At 52.0% G+C, this 20,617-nt stretch overlaps 1 protein-coding gene across 1 annotated transcript in view; it reads right to left on the bottom strand.

The window, feature by feature from the left end:
- Nucleotides 1-20,617, bottom strand: part of ANAPC5 (anaphase promoting complex subunit 5) — a 179,676-nt gene that overhangs the window by 146,573 nt on the left and 12,486 nt on the right. The window contains exons 3-5 of the mRNA XM_075323552.1: nt 19,467-19,576; nt 4,305-4,530; nt 3,825-3,891 (exon numbers count right to left, since the gene is read on the bottom strand). Coding sequence (XP_075179667.1) covers nt 3,825-3,891; nt 4,305-4,530; nt 19,467-19,576 — 403 coding nt within the window. The remainder of the gene's footprint in view (nt 1-3,824; nt 3,892-4,304; nt 4,531-19,466; nt 19,577-20,617) is intronic.

Below are 20,617 nucleotides of genomic sequence, written 5' to 3'. Positions count from 1 at the left end.
GAACCGCCTGGTTTTCATGTGCTTGATGAGCAGTTTTAGGTCCAGAACGGAACGGAAAGAGCCGTCCTTTTTTGGCACCACAACCAGATTGGAGTAAAAACCGTGACCTTGTCCCTGCAGAGGAACAGGGATTACCACTCCTTCTGCCTGCAGAAGAGCATCGGCTCGGTCGGGAGGTGGGGAAGTTCTGAAGAATCGAGCCGGAGGACGAGAACAGAACCCTATCCTGTACACGTGAGACAAAATGTCTCTCACCCACCGTTTTTTGACCTGTGGCAGCTAAATGTCGCCAAAGCGGGAGAGTCTGCCACCGACCGCGGATGCGGAGAGAGAGGGCTGAAAGGCATGAGGAAACCGCCTTGGTAGCGGTTCCTCCGGCTGCCTTCTTTGGGCGTGATTGAGCCCGCCAGGAATCTGAGCCCCTCTGAGCCTTTTGAGTCCTTTTGGACGAGGAAAACTGGGACCTGCCCGAGCCTGGAAAGGACCGAAACCTCGACTGTCCTTTCTTCTGTTGGGTTTTGTTTGATCTGGGCTGGTGTAAGGAAGAATCCTTACCCTTGGACTGTTTAATGATTTCATCCAATCGCTCACCAAACAGTCTGTCACCAGATAATGGCAAACTGGTTAAGCACTTTTTGGAAGCAGAATCTGCCTTCCATTCCCTTAACCACAAGGCTCTGCGTAAAAACCACGGAGTTGGCGGACGCCACTGACGTACGGCTCGTAGAGTCCAGGACAGCATTAATAGCGTAAGTCGCAATGCAAACATATGCGAGGTTAAGGACGCCACCTGCGGCACAGATGTACGTGTGACAGTGTCCACCTGCGCAAGACCAGCTGAAATAGCTTGGAGTGCCCATACGGCTGCGAATGCCGGAGCAAACGACACGCCGATCGCTTCATAGACAGATTTCAACCAGAGGTCCATCTGTCTGTCAATGGCATCTTTAAGTGAAGTCCCATCTTCCACTGCAACTATGGATCTAGCCGCCAGCCTGGAGATTGGGGGATCCACCTTTGGACACTGGGTCCAGCGCTTGACCACGTCGGGGGGAAAGGGATAACGTGTATCCTTAAGACGTGTGGAGAAACGCTTGTCTGGATAAGCGTGGTGTTTCTGGACTGCTTCTCTGAAGTCAGAGTGGCCCAAAAAAGTACTGAATTTACGCTTGGGATACCTGAAATGGAATTTCTCCTGCTGCGAAGCTGACTCCTCCACTGGAGGGGCTGAGGGAGAAATATCCACCAGTCTATTGATGGACGCTATGAGATCATTCACCATGGCGTCACTATTAGGAGCATCCAGATTAAAAGCGGTCTCAGGATCAGAATCCTGATCAGCTACCTCTGCCTCATCATACAGAGAATCCTCTCGCTGAGACCCTGACCAGTGTGTGAAGTCGAGGGTCTCTCCCAGCGAGCTCGCTTAGGCTGACTGGGACTGTCGTCCGTGCAGAGCCTTCAGCCTGGGATGTATGGGACCCCCTTGGAGCACGTATTAGTTCCAACTGAGGGAGACCGGGGGGCATTGATTCAACAGTGCCCATTGTCTGAGTCACCGGCCTGGACTGCAAAGTTTCTAGAATCTTGGTCATAGTCCCAGACATTTTATCAGCAAAAAACTGCAAACTTTGTCCTCTGGACAGTTTCACAGGTGGCTCTCTCTGGGCCACCACTAGCAGAGACTCTACCCAATGGGGGTTAGTGGAACCTGCCGGTAAAACAGCCTCACATGCGGTACAGACAGCATAGAAAGCCTGTGCCTTGGCACCCTTGCTTTTCTGCGGACGACATGCTGTTGTCTCCTCAGAGCAATCTAGGGGTATATAGCCAAGAAGCGACCGTACAGTGCAAATATAGGTACAAGTATAAAGTACACAAAACACTGTGGCACTAGTGGGGTCAGCACCAAGGTGCTGCTTACCGCCCGCTTAAGCGGGTGTGTGGTCGCCAGAATCCCTTGACCGGGTCTCCCAGAGCCTGTGTCCGTTCTCCAGCTTAGACTGCATGAAGGAATGGCTGCCGGCGTCCTGTGAAGAGGGGCGGGCCGTGGGCGTGCCCCAGACAAGAGCGGGAAACTGGCGTCCCACTGTGCCCAGTGAGGGGGCTGGAGTATGTAAATAAGACTCCAGCCCTCGGTGCTGACCATTGTACAGCGTCTCGCCCCTTCCCTGACTGGCAGGCCCGGGGGCGGGAAGGAAACGAAACTAGGCCGCAAAAGCCGGGGACTCGATTTATAAGCGCTGCCGTCGTAAAAGCACGGTCAGCGCGGAAGTCCCCGGCGCACCACAAGTCTCATCCGCGCCGCAGCTTCTAGCAGCGGCCGGCGCGGCAGTTTCCCACACATTAACTCACTCAGCTAAGCTGCAGTGAGTATAGCCCCAGCGCGCAGCGCTGTTGTCCCCGGCGCACTAACACACCCAGCATGCTGGTGTGTGTGTGCGTGGTCTGTACGGGGACACAGAGTACCTTAACGTAGCAGGGCCTTGTCCCTGACGATACTCAGCTCCATTCCAGCAGGATCTCCGGGTCTGTGGATGGAGCCCGGCCTCAGAGCCTGGAGGCCGGTAAGATCCCACTTCACCCAGAGCCCTCAGGGGGATGGGGAAGGAAAGCAGCATGTGGGCTCCAGCCTCCGTACCCGCAATGGGTACCTCAACCTTAACAAACACCGCCGACAAAAGTGGGGTGAGAAGGGAGCATGCTGGGGGCCCAAGTATGGGCCCTCTTTTCTTCCATCCGACATAGTCAGCAGCTGCTGCTGACTAAACAGTGGAGCTATGCGTGGATGTCTGACCTCCTTCGCACAAAGCATAAAACTGAGGAGCCCGTGATCCCACGGGGGGTGTATATGCAGAAGGGGAGGGGCCTTACACTTTTTAGTGTAATACTTTGTGTGGCCTCCGGAGGCAGTAGCTATACACCCAATCGTCTGGGTCTCCCAATGGAGCGCCGAAGAAAACATGGCGGCGGCGGTAGTACGGTAGTCCCCCTACATAAACACACTCAGCGACGCTGAGTGTGTAATGGCACATTAACCCGGTCAGCGCCGCGGTCCCCGGTGCACTAGCACACCCAGCAATGCTGGAGTGTTGCTGTGCGCGGTCCCCACAGGGACACAGAGTACCTTCAAGTAGCAGGGCCATGTCCCTGAACGATACCCGGCTCCTATCCAGCAGAGTCTTAGGAGCTGTGGATGGAGCACGGTCTCAGTGCCTGGAGACCGGTAAGATCCCACTTCACCCAGAGCCCTGAGGGGGATGGGGAAGGAAAACAGCATGTGGGCTCCAGCCTCCGTACCCGCAATGGATACCTCAACCTTAACAACACCGCCGACAAGAGTGGGGTGAGAAGGGAGCATGCTGGGGGCCCTATATGGGCCCACTTTTCTTCCATCCGACCTGGTCAGCAGCTGCTGCTGACCAATCTGTGGAGCTGTGCTGTGCGTGTCTGACCTCCTTCGCACAAAGCAAAAAACTGAGGAGCCCGTGGGAGCACGGGGGGTGTATAGGCAGAAGGGGAGGGGCTTAACACTTTTGAGTGTAATACTTTGTGCGGCCTCCGGAGGCATAGCCTATACACCCAATTGTCTGGGTCTCCCAATAGAGCGACAAAGAAAGTATGTTTTCTCTCAAACATCACAGAGTTTCAGAATCAAACCTAAATGATTGAAATCATATAGCCAGTGTCCGACACGTGCTACCCATGGTCCGGGGCAGAATGTATCTGACATCAGGTTCCTTTTAAGTCCAATTTTAGCCTAATACTTGATAAATTAAATCTTAAAGTGATATGCAATAATAAATATTTAAAACTCGACAAACCTGATGGGACAGGAAATATTCTGCCTGTTTTTGGGACAGAGGACCATTACACGCTAATTCTTCTTCTCTAAGGGGGGAAAAAATTAAATGGAGAACTAGTATTATGTATATATCACATCAACTACTAGTGCAAAAAAATTGCTGCCCGAGAGCGAGAAGCTCCGTCTATAGTATATGGATATTAAGTTCCGCCAGTTTTCATGTGATTTTTTTTTTACAACCTAATCTGCAGTCAAAAACATCTGAAACTGGAGGAAGCCCAGTATAAGTCTATAGGATCAGTTGGGTATCTTAGAAAACAGTTCTGTCTGAGCTGTCAAGGCTATTACAGTAATGTGAATAGAGCCTACCATGTCAATGGTTACAATATTAACAAAATAACACCTTAAATATCAGTATGTATAGATTTTACATCATAAGTGCTGCTCACACCCCGATTTGAAAGTGGATTAGAGAGAATATATGCAGATTTCATATTACCCAATAGGACCTTCCAGGTCTTCTTTCTCCATTTCTCGATCTTCACTTAATTCTTGCTCCTCTTCTTCAGTGTTTGTGAGCTCCATATCAGCCACTTCACTTTCTGTCTTTGATATTGGCTTGCCTTTATCACACTGGAAGTAATTCTGCAGCGAGGTGTATAGCTTGTACACCTGACTGAATGACAGTTTGTTGTATGCCAAAATCATGTGACGAAGAAAAAGACCTGATAAAGTGGAAAGAAGATGTAATTACAAAGTAGATATTCTCTGGGAGGGAAAATATAATGTACTTATATCAGTGAAATTAATTTATTTTACAACACAAATTAAGATTTTTGATACTTACTGTAAAATCTCTTTCTTGAAGCCTTTATTGGGGACACAGGAACCATGGGGTTATATGCTGCCATCTGGAGGCGGATATTAAAAATAGAAAAAAAGCTGACTCTTCCCCAACACGCTACACCTGGGCAGCCGACACCCAGCCTATTCAGTTACCCCAAAATCAGTGGGAGGAACAGAACCAAGGCCTCCAAACAAGGGAGGGTGCTGTGTCCCCCAGTGAAGGCTGCAAGAAAAATTACCGACAATCTTAATTTCATTTTATTAGGGACACAGGAACCAAGAGACGTCCTAAAGCAGCCCCAGGGGTGGCAAAACTAATATCCGTACTGCAGAAGGAAGCATGGCAAATCCTCAGGTTAGTACCCAAGCCACTGCCACTTCTAGCACTCTTCTGCTGAGAATTGCATCCATAGTTGGAAAGATAAGAACTCCACAAGATGTAGACTGAAGACTAAAGGCCGTTTTACACGCAGCGACATCGCTAACGAGATGTTGTTGGGGTCACGGAATTCATGACGCACATCCGGCCTCGTCGGTGCGTGTGAAACGTACAAACGACCGCTGACGATCAAAAATACTCAACTTATCGTTGATACGTCGTTCTAATCCCGATTATCGTTGCTGCTTTTGCACGCAGGTTGTTCGTCGTTCCTGAGGCAGCACACACCACTACGTGTGACACCCCAGGAACGACGAAAAAACAGCGCTCCTGCGTCCTCCGGCAACGAGGTGGGCGTGTCTTTCCTTCAGCTGCTCTCCGCCCCTCCGCTTCTATTGGCCGCCTGCCGTCGCACGAATCGCCCCCTTAGAATGGAGGCGGTTCGCCGGCCACAGCGTAGTAGCAGGGAAGGTAAGTATGTGTGACGGTGCCTAACGATATTGTGCTCCACGGGCAGCGATTTGCCCGTGACGCACAAACGACGGGGGCGGGTACGCTCGCTAGCGATATCGCTAGCGAGATCGCAGCGTGTTAAGTGGCCTTAAGTAGTGGCAGAATGGAATAGAAGAGGAGACACCTGGAGATGTAAGACCCAGGAGGCTTCTACCATAGAGGGACAGTGAGCCGTGCCCTGACAGTGGCGCCCTAGCAAAGACCGATCTTCCACATTGACAGATCAAAACCAATAAACTTTGGTAGCTCTAGAGGCGGTCTGACCTCTGAAAGAGCATACCAGGATGAACAAGAAGACATCCAAACGTCTGAACGGAGCTATGAGAGACAAGTAGATACACAGCTCTAACTATGTCAGGCTGTGTAAGAATTAAGAAATAACGTCTGGAACAACATTCTAAGTCTGAACTGGGTGAAAAAACCCTAAAAAACTTCAATATACAGAGAGAAGGGCTGCACACCAGTGAAAGTGCAAGGGGAATAAATGTAAAGCAGAAACTGCTGTAAGAATACTGGCATGAAAAATACAATAGCTATATGTGAGAATGAAAATATGACAATGGAATCTGCATTACTGCCATGAACTAAAGAATAAAGAGAAATTTAGCTGTTGAATTGATCAATACAACAGAGCCCCAATACCTCGTCATGGTATTCTCTTACATTGGGGTCCCTAACTTGTTGTGATAAGAAGTATTATCACTGTTCAAACATATATGTTGTAATATGATTTTATATTCTAATAAAAATGTAATGTAAAAAAAAAAAAAAAATACATTGGGGTCTCTAGCTAATGTGTGTTCTCTCTTGCAGCTAGGAACCCCAATGTAAGAGAATACCGTGGCAAGGTGTTGGGGCTCTGTTGTATTGATCAATTCAATAGCTAAATTTCTCTTTATTCTTTAGTTCATGGCAGTAATGCAGATTCCATTGTCATATTTTCACTCTTACATATAGCTATTGGATTTTTCATGGCAGTATTCATACAGCAGTTTCTGCTTTACATTTATTCCCCTTGTATTGTCACTGGTGTGCAGCCCTTCTCTCTATATAGGTTGTGTAAGAATGACAGGTGGAGTGCCTATAGGAAGGGGAGTATTTTTTACAGTAAGGTTAAAGGGGGAATCACAACAGGGAAAAAGGAGAGTAGTGAATGCAAGACCCTCCGTCCAGGAGAGCGATAGGCGAGACCCACCTCTCAGATCCTTACCTGTTGAACTTGAAGAGAACATTAAAGAAAAAAAAAAAATAAGAATTATTCTTACCGATAATTCGGTTTCTAGGACCTTCCACGACAGCATAGGAGGTTGTCTCTCCACGCCCTAATTGGGACAGGAAGTTCAAGAGGTTTAAAAGGACCCTCCTACCTCCCACAGCCAGTGTCTTACAAAGAATCCATAGCATATGAGAAGTACCACACATTCATGAATACATGAATACAAAGGGGAGGGAATTACCTGCTGTCGTGGAAGGTCCTAGAAACCGAATTATCGGTAAGAATAATTCTTATTTCTCTAGTCCCTTCCACGACAGCATAGGAGGAATACCAAAGAATTGATACCTAGGGGGGGACCACAGCCTGCAGGACCCTCCTGCCAAAGGCCAAATCCCTGTTGGAATCCAGATCCAACCGATAATGCTTCGTGAAAGTATGGAGCGAAGACCACGTAGCCGCCTTGCAGATCTGCTCAGGGGAGGCCCCTGCCCGTTCAGCCCAGGAGACAGAGGTAGCCCTGGTGGAGTGCGCCGTGAATCCAGTAGGTGGAGAGAGATGCTGAGCGAGGTAGGCATCTCTAATTGCCCGCACAATCCAGTTGGCGACGGTACTCTTAGCCACCTTCTTGCCCTTATTGCGGCCAAAGGGCTGGATGAACAGGTTAGAATCAAGGCGCCAAGAAGCAGTAACCTCCAGGTAGTGCAACACTATCCGACGGACATCCAAAGAATGAAACACTTCCTCACCCGGAGTCCGAGGATTCTGACAGAAGGAAGGAAGGACGATGGACTGAGAACGGTGAAAGTCCGAAACCACCTTGGGAAGGAAGGAAGGGTCCAGCTGAAAAACAATGCTGTCATCTCTGACGGTCAGGTAAGGTTCCCTAATAGACAAAGCCTGAAGTTCTCCGACTCTGCGAGCAGACGTAATAGCCACAAGAAAAGCAGTCTTGTGAGAAAGAGAACGAATGTTACAAGAGCACAGTGGCTCAAATGGTGACCGAGATAGTCGGGTAAGGACCACATTGAGATCCCAGCGAGGCGTCAGGACCCTCTGACGTGGACAGAGTCTACTAGCGGACACAAAGAACCGACGGATCCAACGATGGTCTGCCAGAGCCGTGTCAAAGACTGCACTGAGGGCTGACACCTGAACCTTCAGGGTGCTAGGCCGAAGGCCTAAGTCTAATCCACTCTGGAGGAAGTCCAGAATCTGCGCAATATTAGGCCGAAGTGGGTCAGGAGGCCGAGAACCACACCAGGAGGAAAATCTCTTCCAGATTTTGTTGTAAATACTATTAGTCACAGGTTTACGGTTCTTCTGTAGGGTAGCCACAACTTTGTCAGAAAGCCTTTGGGCCTTCAGTGCCCGGGCCTCAGAAGCCAGGCAGCCAAGTTGAGCGTCTGGGGAGCCGGATGGAAAATCGGACCCTGGGACAGTAAGCTGGGGTCCGAACCTAAGAGGACTGGGCCTTCGATTCCTAGCGTCATGACTAGGCTGTACCAACTCCTCCGAGGCCACAGCGGGGCTACCATGTATAGTTGGGACCCCCTCGTCTCTGATCTTCCTCAGGGCCCTTGTGAGAAGAGGAAGAGGGGGGGAACGTGTAAGCGAGGCGAAAGGACCAATTGTGGCAGAAAGCGTCTACCCCTAACGCCTCGTCCCGTGGGTTCAGGGAGAAATATGTTGCGACCTTGCGATTCCCTGCCGAAGCAAAGAGGTCCACCTCTGGAGCACCCCACCTTGCCACCAGAGAGCAGAACACCGCCTGATCCAGACTCCATTCCCCCGGATGAACATCCCGACGACTCAGGAAATCCGCCTGAAGATTCAGGGAGCCCTTCAGATGGACCGCAGAAAGGGAGAGCAGAGATTGTTCCGCCCATTGAAAGATTCGGGAGGACACTGACTTCAGGGCGCCTGAGCGTGTACTGCCCTGATGGCGGAGATGTGCCACTGTTGTGACATTGTCTGAATACACCAGGACGTGAGAGTCCCGGACGAGGTCCTGAGCCGCAAGGAGGGCTTCCCTGACTGCCCTGAGCTCCCGGTAGTTGGAGGATTGGGAGCTGACATAAGGACTCCAGACCCCCTGAAATGGGGAGTTTGCCACCATAGCACCCCATCCTCGCAGGCTGGCATCTGTGGTCAGTGTAACCAGGGGTGCCTGAGTCCAGGCAACCCCCACCTGCAGGTTGGTGGGCCGCAGCCACCAGAGAAGGGATGAGGAGACGGGCCCCGAGAGGCGAAACCGTCTGTTTAGGGATGACGGGAGTCTGTCCCAATGCGCCAGGATATGATCCTGGAGACACCGGGAATGGGCCTGCGCCCACCTGACTGAGGGAATGCAGGACGTCATGGAACCCAGAGCTGACATCGCCGCTCAAAGCGTCGGGCGAGCCTGCCTGCGAAGCTTTGATATTTTGGCTAACAGAGCTACCCTGTGGCCCTCTGGGAGAAAAGATGCCTGTCTGTCGGAGTCCAGCAGCACTCCGAGAAACTGCCGAGTGGAGGAGGGGGTTAACTGTGATTTTTTGAGATTGGGAATCCATCCCAGGGACCGAAGGATTCCCAAAGACTTTTCCACATGGCTCCGGAGGGTTGGAGCAGATGGAGCCATGAGAAGAAAGTCGTCCAAATATGGAACCAGACAGATACCCTGCAATCTTATGAAGGCGACCACCTCTGCCATGATCTTCGAAAAGATCCTTGGAGCCGAGGAGATGCCGAAGGGAAGTACATTGAATTGGAAATGAAGCACTTCCTCCCCGTGCAGCACCGCAAACCTGAGGTATTGCCTGTGACTCGGATGGACGGGTACATGGAAGTAGGCGTCTTTCAGATCTATAGAGGCCATCTGGTGGTGTAGACCTATCAGGGGGATAGCTGATTTTACTGACTCCATCTTGAACCGCCGGTACCTGACCTGACGGTTTAGATGTTTTAAATTGATAATTATTCGGACGTCGCCAGACGGCTTCTTGACAAGGAAGAGGCGGGAGTAGTGTCCTACCCCTTCTTCCTGACTCGGGACTGGGGAAACGACCCCCGAGTGCATTAGCTCTATAATTTTTGCGTACAACAGAGCCTGTGAAACCTGCGACGCCAGAGCAGTGACTCGGAGACCCGGACGAGGGGGGGAGATGAATTCTATTAGGAGACCCTCCGAGACGATCTTCAGAACCCATTGGCAGGTGGTTATGGACCGCCACTGGGGAAGAAACGCCGAGAGTCGTCCCCCCACCCGGGCCGAGTCACTGTTTGTCCTGCTGAGGACGTTGCTGATGGGGAGGGATGAGGATGTTTCTCCCTCTACCCTTGGGATAGCTCCACCTGCCTGCCTTCCCTTTCCCTCTGGGCTGGGAGGCCTGAGGCATCGAGGGACGAAAGGACCGCTTCCTGTTGGGTCTAGGATCGGGCAAGGCCTTACGATCGGTCGCCTTGTCCAGAATATCATCCAGGGCAGGCCCAAACACCAAATCCCCTTTAAACGGAAGGGAACAAAGCCTCATTTTGGAGGTGGAGTCTCCGCTCCAGGCCTTAAGCCAGAGGGCACGTCTGGCAGAGTTAGAAAGAACCGAGGTCCTGGCCGCCAGGCGAACGGATTCTACCGAGGTATCTGCCAAAAAACTGATAGCCTTCCTAAGCAAGGGAAGGGATTCCAGTAATTCCTCCCTAGGGGTCCCCTGGGAAATATGAGCCTCCAACTGGTCTAACCACCTAATTAGGGACCTGGATACACAGGTGGAGGCAATGTTAGCCTGAATAGAAGAAGATGATGCCTCCCAGGACCGCTTCATCAGGCCTTCTACCTTCCTATCCATCTGATCCTTCAGTTGGGAAGTATCTTCAAAAGGAAGAGCCGTTTGCTTAGCTACCCTAGCCACCTGAACGTCTACTCTTGGGACCTCCCAATGTAATCCAGAAGGTTCCAGAGGAAACCGGCGTCTAGGGTCACTCCGTACCCGCCTCTCAGGAAATTCCCATTCTTGAGAGACAATATCCAAAACATTTGCATGAACTGGGAATCCTAACTGTTTGACTGACTTCAGGCCAGCAAACATTTCGTCTTGGATTGAGGGAAGAGACTGCACTTCCTCTAATCCCATAGTGCTCCGAACTGCCCCAATAAGATCCCCCAAATCTTCTGAGGGAAACAGAAAGGACTGGTCAGACCCCCCAGAGGGAAATCCTTCATCAGGACCCTCAGAGGTGGAATCAGCGTCCTCCTGATCAGACGGGGTCGACTGGAGTCTCCTCTTTTTTGGAGGAGAGGGTCCAGGAGCAGGGCCAGGCGCAGGGCCAGGAGCAGGAAGGGAGGCCAGTGAGGCCCTAATCTCCTGTTTCATCATGGACCGCAACTCGTCTATCAGGGACGGTTGTTCGGCCCTAATAATCTGGTCCGTACATTGCTGGCAAAGCTTTTTATCCCATACTGCAGGGAGCTTCTTTATACAGATAGATAGATTTTTGTGTACTCACCGTAAAATCTCTTTCTCTGAGTCTTCATTGGGGGACACAGGACCATGGGTTATGCTGCTGTCACTAGGAGGCTGACACTAAGTAAACAGAAAAAGTTAGCTCCTCCCCAGCAGTATAACCCCTGAGCCAGAGGCGGACTCAATCAGTTTAGTGCACAAGCAGTAGGAGGAGAACCAAACAATCCTGAATAAGACAAGGAAAAAACTATAACCAAATAGACGTGCGGCCAATGGCCTGGGAATATGGCCACTGAGGCAACAGACCGGTAAAATGTAACCCAAAAAACACAAGCAGGGTGGGTGCTGTGTCCCCCAATGAAGACTCAGAGAAAGAGATTTTACGGTGAGTACACAAAAATCTATCTTTCTCCATCGTTTCATTGGGGGACACAGGACCATGGGATGTCCAAAAGCAGTCCCTGGGTGGGAAGAGAACCATCACCGGAGATCGGTAGGAAACCGCTACCTCCTGTCGGGCTTGACCCAGACCTACAATTACCTACCTTGTTACAGGTGTGCTACTGCCGCCCGCAAAGATAACGGCAAGACTGGCCACTGCCAAAGCTTGGGTGTGACCTGATAGGAACTAGTAAAGGTCTGCCTACTAGACCAGGAGGAGGACCGGCAGACCTCGGTCCGTCAACGTCTGTAGTCCAATCATCCAAGAGACTCTCCTTGGACGGTAGAAAAAACGGCGTAGGTCCGTTTTCCATGCGATAGGCTTCACCTATGACGGAAGGATCCCTATGGAAATCTTAGCCCCGGGCGCCGGCAAGCGCCTCCTGGGACCGGATGAAAAGATGAACTGTCCTGAAAAGATGAACTGACTGTCGGAGTAGACCGAAAAGTGCGGTCCTGAGGGCACAACCTACTGAGGGCTCGTACCCGTTCAGGAACGAACTAGGCTCTTTTCAGGCTGAGAGAAGGTACTAGAACCGAACCCGAAACCCCAAACACTTTATCTGGAAGGAAGGCGGGCTGCCTTGGACCGAAGGGAGGGTAGTGGCCGGAGCACCCCCCTTGCCCTACTGGAGGACCTGGAAAAAAGGGGGGGGGGGGGACACAGGCAACAAGAGAGAGCTGTCCGCCCTGATGCCCCTTGAGACAAGGAGACGGCCACGAGGAGCCCACCTATCCAAACATGTGGGAGTAAGAAGCCCTCGGAAAAGCTCAAACCGAGAACCGTGAGGTGAACCCATCGCTAGATTAAGGTCCCACGTTACTAGTGGACGGCGATGCCGCCGAGCCAGATGGACGCTTCTCTGCGTGAAACACCTTGGTCGTGGGACGAGAAGTGATAAGCCTCTGAACTGAAATGACCGCGTCGACACCAGGCCCCTAGAGGGACGCGCTAGAAGGCCGCATCCAGATCTGACTGTCAGCATGGCAGTAGTGCAGGAAAGGAGCGAGAGAGAGAGAGGAAAGAAGATGTGCTCTTTACACCCCGGAGGAACTCCACACGTGTGGTAATACCCTTTCGAGGGAACCGGCTCCCCAGTCTCCAACATTGTCTGCATCCTTCTTGCCAACCGGCCTGTGCGAGCAAGAACCCGGGATCCGCTCTTAAGGTCGGGAAACTTAGGGCTTCTAAGTCCTGGTGGCAGAGAGGACTCGACACGGAAGAACTGGACGGTCTGGAAAGCGCCACAGGGCCTCTGCGAGTGGATTGAGTGACTTCTGTGAACTATGCTCGCCTGGGCCCCTCCATAGCCACCCTCTGCCTTGGTCCCTCTTGAGAAGCTCGAGATCATGGGAAGCCGTAGGCAGATGCCCAAAAAATGAATAAATTGAATAAATGAACCGGCCTCACAGCCGGGCGAGGGCGTCGTCACCTAGCGCAGAAAAGGGGGCACCCTAGACGTGCCGTTGACTAGAAAGCTGGATCGGGGGGCCAATAGGACCACGACTGGAGGTCTTCCTTCGTCGTAGATCTGGCTGGAGACTTCCCTGTTGAGGAGCCATTCTGCCTAGGCGAGACCCCTCCTGCTGAGAAAAAACGGCCGTCCAAACGTCCACGGTAGGGATGTGAACTGCTGAGATTAGAGAGCGCGAGATCCGGCCCAGAGCAAGATCTTCTTGACCTCTTCCTTTTTCACGCCACTTCCTGCGCCTCCCTGGTGGATGATGCACGTCACCGCTGTGGCATGGTCCGACTGGAACCTGACCGGAACAACCTCGCCCCAGTGAAGAAAACGTAACCAGTCTAACCGGATGGATCTGAAATCCTGGAATGCTGAAGGGGAGACCACACATAAGGGGTGTTCCTCGGGATCGTGCTGTGGAAAGGTGGACAAGCCCACCCTAGCATAGGAGACTGGCAATGGCTGATGCTATTCTCCAGAGGAGACGGAGAGGGGATCTTCCCAGGGACCGGACACGAAAGCTGGTCCACTAGGAAGGGAAAGGCGGATCCCCCGGGTCAGACGGAAGCTACTTATCTCCGTTCTTCAGTGGGGACCTCTGGAAGGGCAAGGATGAACACCGGTAAGTGTACCACCGCTATCACCTCCCCCGGCCGCTGCGGACTCGCCTACCGAACCCGACTTGGTGCGGGGAAGGGAAAACTACTCCTGCTTGAAGAGTAACTTCCCTATGGCGGTCTCGAAAAACATGCCTAAGGGGATGATCTACCGGGCCGGGATCTGAACGGACTCCAACCGGTGGAGCAGCTGCCCTAGTAGCGAGAAATGACGATGAGAGATAGAGGCGCCCTGACGGTTGCGGCTTGAACGGACAGGAGCCGAGCGGTGAAGGCGACGATCCTGAGCGTGTGGGCCGATGCTGGGAATAGATGTGCTCTTCCCTCACGTAGCCTAGGGAGAGATGTACACTTCCCTCACGTAGTCTAGGGGGTCCACTGGACTAACTCATGTCCGAAGGGACGTTCACCTAAAGGCGGAAGGAAGGTCAGCGACTCTTTAGATGTCGCCTCCGCGATCCAGCTCCTGAGGCAGAGGCCTCGACGGGTGGTCACACTGCTGCTATAGGCTCAGGCCGTGAAGCTGGTAAGTGCCAGGGCTATGATGAGAAGGTACTTACCGAAGATGTCAACCAGTTCTGATCGGCAGAGATGGAATGTAGTCCTCTGTGTAGGGAGTCCGTGGAGTCCCTGAGAGACGTCACCTTAGGGATGATAAGCCAAGAGGCAACCTGGCGGGTCGATCGCAGGGGGGCATGCCCCTTCTCTCCGGAGCCCCTTGGAGAATGAATAAAGACAATAACAAGACTTACCGCTGGTAACGTCCAGTCTGGCTGATGTCTGTGAAGGAGCAGTAGCTCTGCGAACTATTGGATGTCCACTGAAAAACATCATGGGTCCTCTAGAAAATTCTTAAAGGAGACCTGTGTGCTCAGAGAGAAGAAGAGAACTATCCGTGGCCTTATGGTCTGACTCACCGTTTCTTCCAGGCTAATCGTCATGCGCCGAACCTCGGCGCTTGCTCGGAATCCAGCAGAGGTGGTACGTCTGGGTCATCACCAGAGAGGTCGGAAGGCTTCTGGACGAGCGGGAGCTTTGGACCTGGGAATGAAGGAAAAACCAGGGGGAGGCGCCGAGGGCGAGACCTGGTGGGTACGCCTCGAGCAGCGGGTGAGGTCCCTGGTACGGGACTCACCTCCCCCGGTGCGTGCACGTAGAGAAGGACTGTCCGTACCTTTAAGGCTTGACTCACCATCCTTACCCGGCTATTAGTCATGCGCCAAACATCCTGGTACTCCTGCTCGAAGTCCAGCAGAGGTGGAAACGCCTGGGCCATCCCCGAGAGGTCGAAAGGCTACCAGAGGAGAGGCAGTCTGGACCTGGGGAGTAAGGTGAGCCCTGGGGGCGCAGAAGACGAGACCTGGTGGGTCCGCCTTGGGCAGAGGAAAAGTTCCCTAGTACAGGACCCAACTCCCCGGGGGAAATGCGCCAGTCTTGCGGATGGTTACGGCAGAGCAACGGCCCGGGGACGCAGCGCATGCGCACCCACCCGAGGGACGTCAGCACGGGGATGCGGGGTCTGAGAGAGGGCGCCAACCCGCCTGCCGGTGCGGGATACCGGTGCGTGCAGTGCCAGGGCCCGCGGAAGCTGGGAGCACTAATGTGACAACGTCCGGGGTAATTCACAACTGAGAGAACAGCCCTAAACCAACTGTACCTATTATGCAAACCAAGAACCCGAATAAAGGCTCGTAAGAGTTAATATACATATATATATATATGTCTACATTTACATATTGAAATAAACTGAGCCCATGACAAAAGAAACAGAAACAACCACTACCGTGGCTAATGTTGGCTACTTTTTCCCCATATGAGGGTTGCTGTAGCCTCAGCAATCCGCAGACTAGGGGAACTGCTATAATCAGTCTCCTTTTTTTTTTTTTTTTTTTTTTTAAAATGGATGCTGAGGAGGCTGGAGGTGGGGGGGGGCCCGAGGAGAGCGAAAAACCTCCACCGCCCCTGTGATGCCTGGGGCTGGGAGGAGGGTGGAAACCGAGCGGCCGGCGGCCAATTGCGCTGGGGCAGGAGGCGGGCCTAGGACGCCGGGGCCTAGATTTTGAAGGCTGCCGGAGCATGGCAGGTACCGGCCGGCTGCCCTGCCAGCGAACGGTGGCTGCGGCGCAGCTGCGAAGACCGGATGTCGGCAGTGCGTGCGCTCTGTCACCCGATGCGGCCCGGGGCGTCCGGTGACTAGGCCCAGGCCGGAGCCTAAATAGAAGCCGCCAGCGCAGGGTAATGAAGAAACCGGCGGTTCTAACTATGGGGGCGGCGGCGCGGCAGCGACGTCCGTGCACCGGCCGTCTGTGTGGATTCCAGCGCTGGATGAGGACGTGGCTGGGGCGCCCGGTGAGTAGCCCGGACCAGGGCCTATATTTTGTAACCGCCTGGGGAGGGGGGGGGGGGGGGGGGCGGGTGTCCTACCTGGTCGGCGGCGTAGCCTCTGCCAGTGTGCAGGCGTGGAGCTCTGCACCTGTGTCCGTGTGCTCCGCACACCGGAGGACTGGCTGCGGACCGCAGAAGAATGAGGCAGGCAGGCAGGGAGGTGGACGCCGGTGGGGGCAGGGAGCCCCCTGTAGTGAAGCAGCGCTGCGGGCCCCATCATCATCCAGACGCGCTGCGAGGTCCTGTCCCTGCTGTATGCCCCTTGCACCCTTTGGGGTGATACCGCAGGGTGAATAGGAGGTGCCCAGGAAGGATTAACCCCGCGTGCCAACCCGGGAGTGGTACCGTGGAATTGGACGGGGGAGAGGGCCCGACGACTCAAGCTTCTGCGACCCAGGGGAGTGGTACCCACACGGGCTGCGAGAGCTGAGGTAGAGAAACGATACCTGCAGAAAGAGAGAATTCCAACAGATGAGAGCGACGAGCGTCGCCGAGAGAAAAATGAAAAAATATACGCAAAAAATCAAGTGGCTGAAAAGGGCCCAGTCGGCCCACATCAGCCTCCTACGACACTAAGCAAAAAACTGATTGAGTCCGCCTCTGGCTCAGGGGTTATACTGCTGGGGAGGAGCTAACTTTTTCTGTTTACTTAGTGTCAGCCTCCTAGTGACAGCAGCATAACCCATGGTCCTGTGTCCCCCAATGAAACGATGGAGAAAGGACATTTTTTAATTTTTTCCATTCTGTCAGGTCTATCAGGCTTATCGGACTTGTCAGCTTTTTCTGACTTCTCAGGCTTCTCTGACTTGTCATTTCTGTCAGTTTTCTTGGTGGCCTTGTCCTCCTAGAAAACACAGACCAGAGATCCATAAATCCTCTGACAGAGACCTATGTCCGAGGGACCATACCCCTCCATACTTACAGTAGCAGGAGGCACACTGGGTTCTGCAGATGCAGCTGCAGCGGAAGACATGACAGGGAGCACGGTTGCTTACCATGATCTGACATCTTCACGGCAGCCCTTATGCAAAAGGGCCTGCCCCCCCAGTGACGGTAGACTTTCCCCGCCTCCCGCATCCGGTCCTGGACAGGCCGTGTCACCGTCGGCGTGTCCTCCACGCTGCCTCCGCAAACCGGAAGCACTCGACCGGAAGTCCGCAAGACCGGAAGTCCCGCCCCCGGGAGCACTTCCGGATCGCTCCGGCAGCGTGCATGCAGGAAGCGGCCGGCGGCTCAGGGAGGACGCCGGCCGGGGAGCTCAACAGCCTGCATCACCCCTAAGGAGGCTCCGGAAGGCTGGAGCAGCGGTCCCCCACAGCGTGAGGGAACAGCAAGGGAGGAGCGGTGAAGGCCCGACCGATGCTGTCCGGCTAAAGGTAACAGGGGAAGAAAGAAAAACAAAAAAAAAAATATTATACTGTAGTTCGCCGGCCACCACAGCATAGGAGAAAAATAAAAACCTCTCCATGCCCCATGGGGACAGGAAAGACACTGGCTGTGGGAGGTGGGAGGGTCCTTTTAAACCTCTTGAACTCCCTGTCCCAATTAGGGCGTGGAGAGACAACCTCCTATGCTGTCGTGGAAGGGACTAGAGAAAATCACTCTGCCAGAACCCGAAATGGAGAGATATCTCTGATCAGCATGACAGGAGAGGATTGAAAGATGTTCAAGACCAGACAGAAGTCCTCCCAGATCTAGGTGGACTGATGCGGTGGCCCAGTTTGCCATGTCAAAGCAGTCCTGACCCATGGTCTACAAGTCAAGTTCTGCTGGCAAATTAAATGACCAAACAAAGAGGTTAGTACTAGTGCTGAGCGGACCCGGGCTGTAAACGTCCGGATCCGCGCGGCTTCAGGGCTATCCCCGGGCCAGACCCGGACGCAGGATTCCGGCTGCACGATCCGGAATCGGCAATTAATAAAAATGAAAAAAAAAACCAACAATAAATAAATGAGCGTTTCATACTTGAGGATATACCAGCCCCCAGCCGGCGTTATCATGGCTGGATTCAAAGATTAGGGGGGACCGCACGTCGTTTTTTTTTTACTCTCACCGGAATCACACTTGCGAGGGGCTCACGCAAGTCTGCCATGGCAGCACCCGGCAAAGCCTCGCACGTGTGACTCTGGGCACAGATACAGCGCGACGGATGGGGCTGCAGCCGCGCACTATAGCTGTGCTGCTGAGTGTTTACCACCGTGACCGACAGTGCACTGCTTTCCCCGCCCACCAGCCGTCCTGGCGCCTGTGATTGGTTGCAGTTAGCTGACACGCTGACACTCAGGATGGGGGCGTGTCTAGCTGCAACCAACACGCGCCGGTGGGCGGGGAAAACCATGAATATTGAATTGTCGGCTCCGGAAGGTAACAGCGTGACCCGGAAGGAGTGTGCTGCCATGACAGCACCTTGGTGAGTATGCCGCGCTCGCTCCTAGCCCCACCACAAACGTTTTAACCATCCGATTCCGGTCCCCATTGACTTATATGGGCACCAGATTCCGGAGCGGATCGGATTCTTTTTTATATGTGTCAGTGATCCGCCGGCCCCGGATTATTGGCCATTCAATCAACTTTAGTTAGTACCTAACAAAGGTCAAGAAAAAAGTCTGCCTCTAAGGCTACTTTCACACATCAGTTTTCTGCATTCAGGCACAATCCTTTTTTTTTCCTGATCCAAAAGGATCCGGGAAAAAAAATGTAAAACCGTATCCACCGGTTTTTAATGGATCCGTTATGCCGGATGCGTAAAAAAACGGATCCGTTTTGCATCTGTTTTTGGATCCGTTTTGTCCGTTTTTTTGATGGATCAGTTTTTTTAATTAATTTGGTGCATGCGCAGTTTACAAAAACGGATCCGGCAGCCGCATCCATTTTTTACCGCATTGCGCCGGATCCGGCGTCCATAGGCTTTCATTGTAAAACACGCCGAATCCGGCGCGATGCGGGTTTTTTGCCGGACAAAAAAACATTGCAAGACACATTGCCTCCGGCCGCCGCTTTAATTAATTTTGCCTGATACGGAAAAAAACGGATGCAACGCATAGCCATCAGGTACAATCCGGTAACAATGCAAATCTATGGGGATAAAACGGATGCGGTACCGGATCCGTTTTACCCTTTTTTTTCCGGATTGTACCTGATGGAAAAAAACTGATGTGTGAAAGTAGCCTAAGTTAAACTGAATAGCTGGGCGTCATCTGCTGAGGTGTAGTTTGTTGGGAAGGAACCAGCTTTTTTCTAGGATGTATTCTCAGTGTCAGCCTCCAGATGGCAGCATATAACCCGCTGCTCATCTTCCCTCCAATGAAGCCACCGAGAAATACGTAACCGCCATTGTATTTACGGTACATTGCTGCACCTACCCACAACACTTGTTTTGTGCACATCTGGTTCTGTCCCTGAAAAGGAGTCTGAAAGTTCATCAAAAAACTGCTCCATGTCTTTTAGTTCTCCTTCAGCCATGAGCTTTATCCTAGGAAAGAGAAAAGGCTAAAATGAGGGCTAAAGTCACATGGCAATGAACAGGGTCAAGTAAGAAGGGTATGTGATTGCATATATTGTTATACATGTAATATAATTTTTCATTAAAAACTCTTTACCTACTGTATATCACAAAAGTGAGTACACCCCTCACATTTTTAAAATATTATAATCATTTCATGGAAAACCGAAGATCTGACACTTTGATACAATGTAAAGTACCCAGCCTCCAGCTTGTATAACGGTGTAAATTTGGTGTTCCCTCTAAATAACTCAATACACAGCTAATAATGTCTAAACCGCTTTGAACAAGAGCGAGTACACCCCTAAGTAAAAATGGCCAAATTGTGCCCAAAGTGTCAATATTTTGTGCGGCCACCATTATTTTCAAGAAAAAGATTAAATTCAAGTCCATTGAATGTAAAAAATGAACAGAAGCAGAAAACTTAATATGGACAAAGCAACAAATTCAGTGACATCAGGTGTATATGTATATATGTATATATCTTGTTAATATAGGGCTAAAGGAAACATCTATTAGGACTATGCCTCTAGATATAATTAGGGTGTTTCTTCAGGATGGGAAACCACAGTGGTTATGTATATACAGAAGCAGCTAGTACAGAACTGGCATGCTGGAATATTCAAAGCATCATCAGGGGGCACAGGTTGCGGTCACTTCCAAAACATCAACCCCTCCCTGAAACAAAGCGTCATCAGCGTCGTTCGTTTCAGGGGCGGTGCGGTTACTGCTGTGTCCCTCAGTTCCTTCTTAGTTCAGTGTCTCAATCCCTGAACCCCCCCCCCCCCCAGTGCACTATGTTCCTTGTGCAGTATCTTCATCTGTGTTTTGTGCAATGAACACAGTGTCCAGACTGTTGGATTATGAATCGTAATAATCCGGCAGCAGAGAGAGGTCACTATACCAGGCACTGCAAGAGATCAATGCCACCCCGCAGGTGACGTCACTGGTCTCTGAAAGGGATAGTGACAACTCTATGCTGACAGCTTATTGTTATTCATAAGCTGACAA

This window comes from Anomaloglossus baeobatrachus, chromosome 1 (genome assembly GCF_048569485.1).
Source record: "Anomaloglossus baeobatrachus isolate aAnoBae1 chromosome 1, aAnoBae1.hap1, whole genome shotgun sequence".
Taxonomy (NCBI): domain Eukaryota; kingdom Metazoa; phylum Chordata; class Amphibia; order Anura; family Aromobatidae; genus Anomaloglossus; species Anomaloglossus baeobatrachus.
The sequence above is the reverse complement of the archived record's forward strand: the minus strand, read 5'-3'. Positions and strand labels throughout refer to the sequence as shown.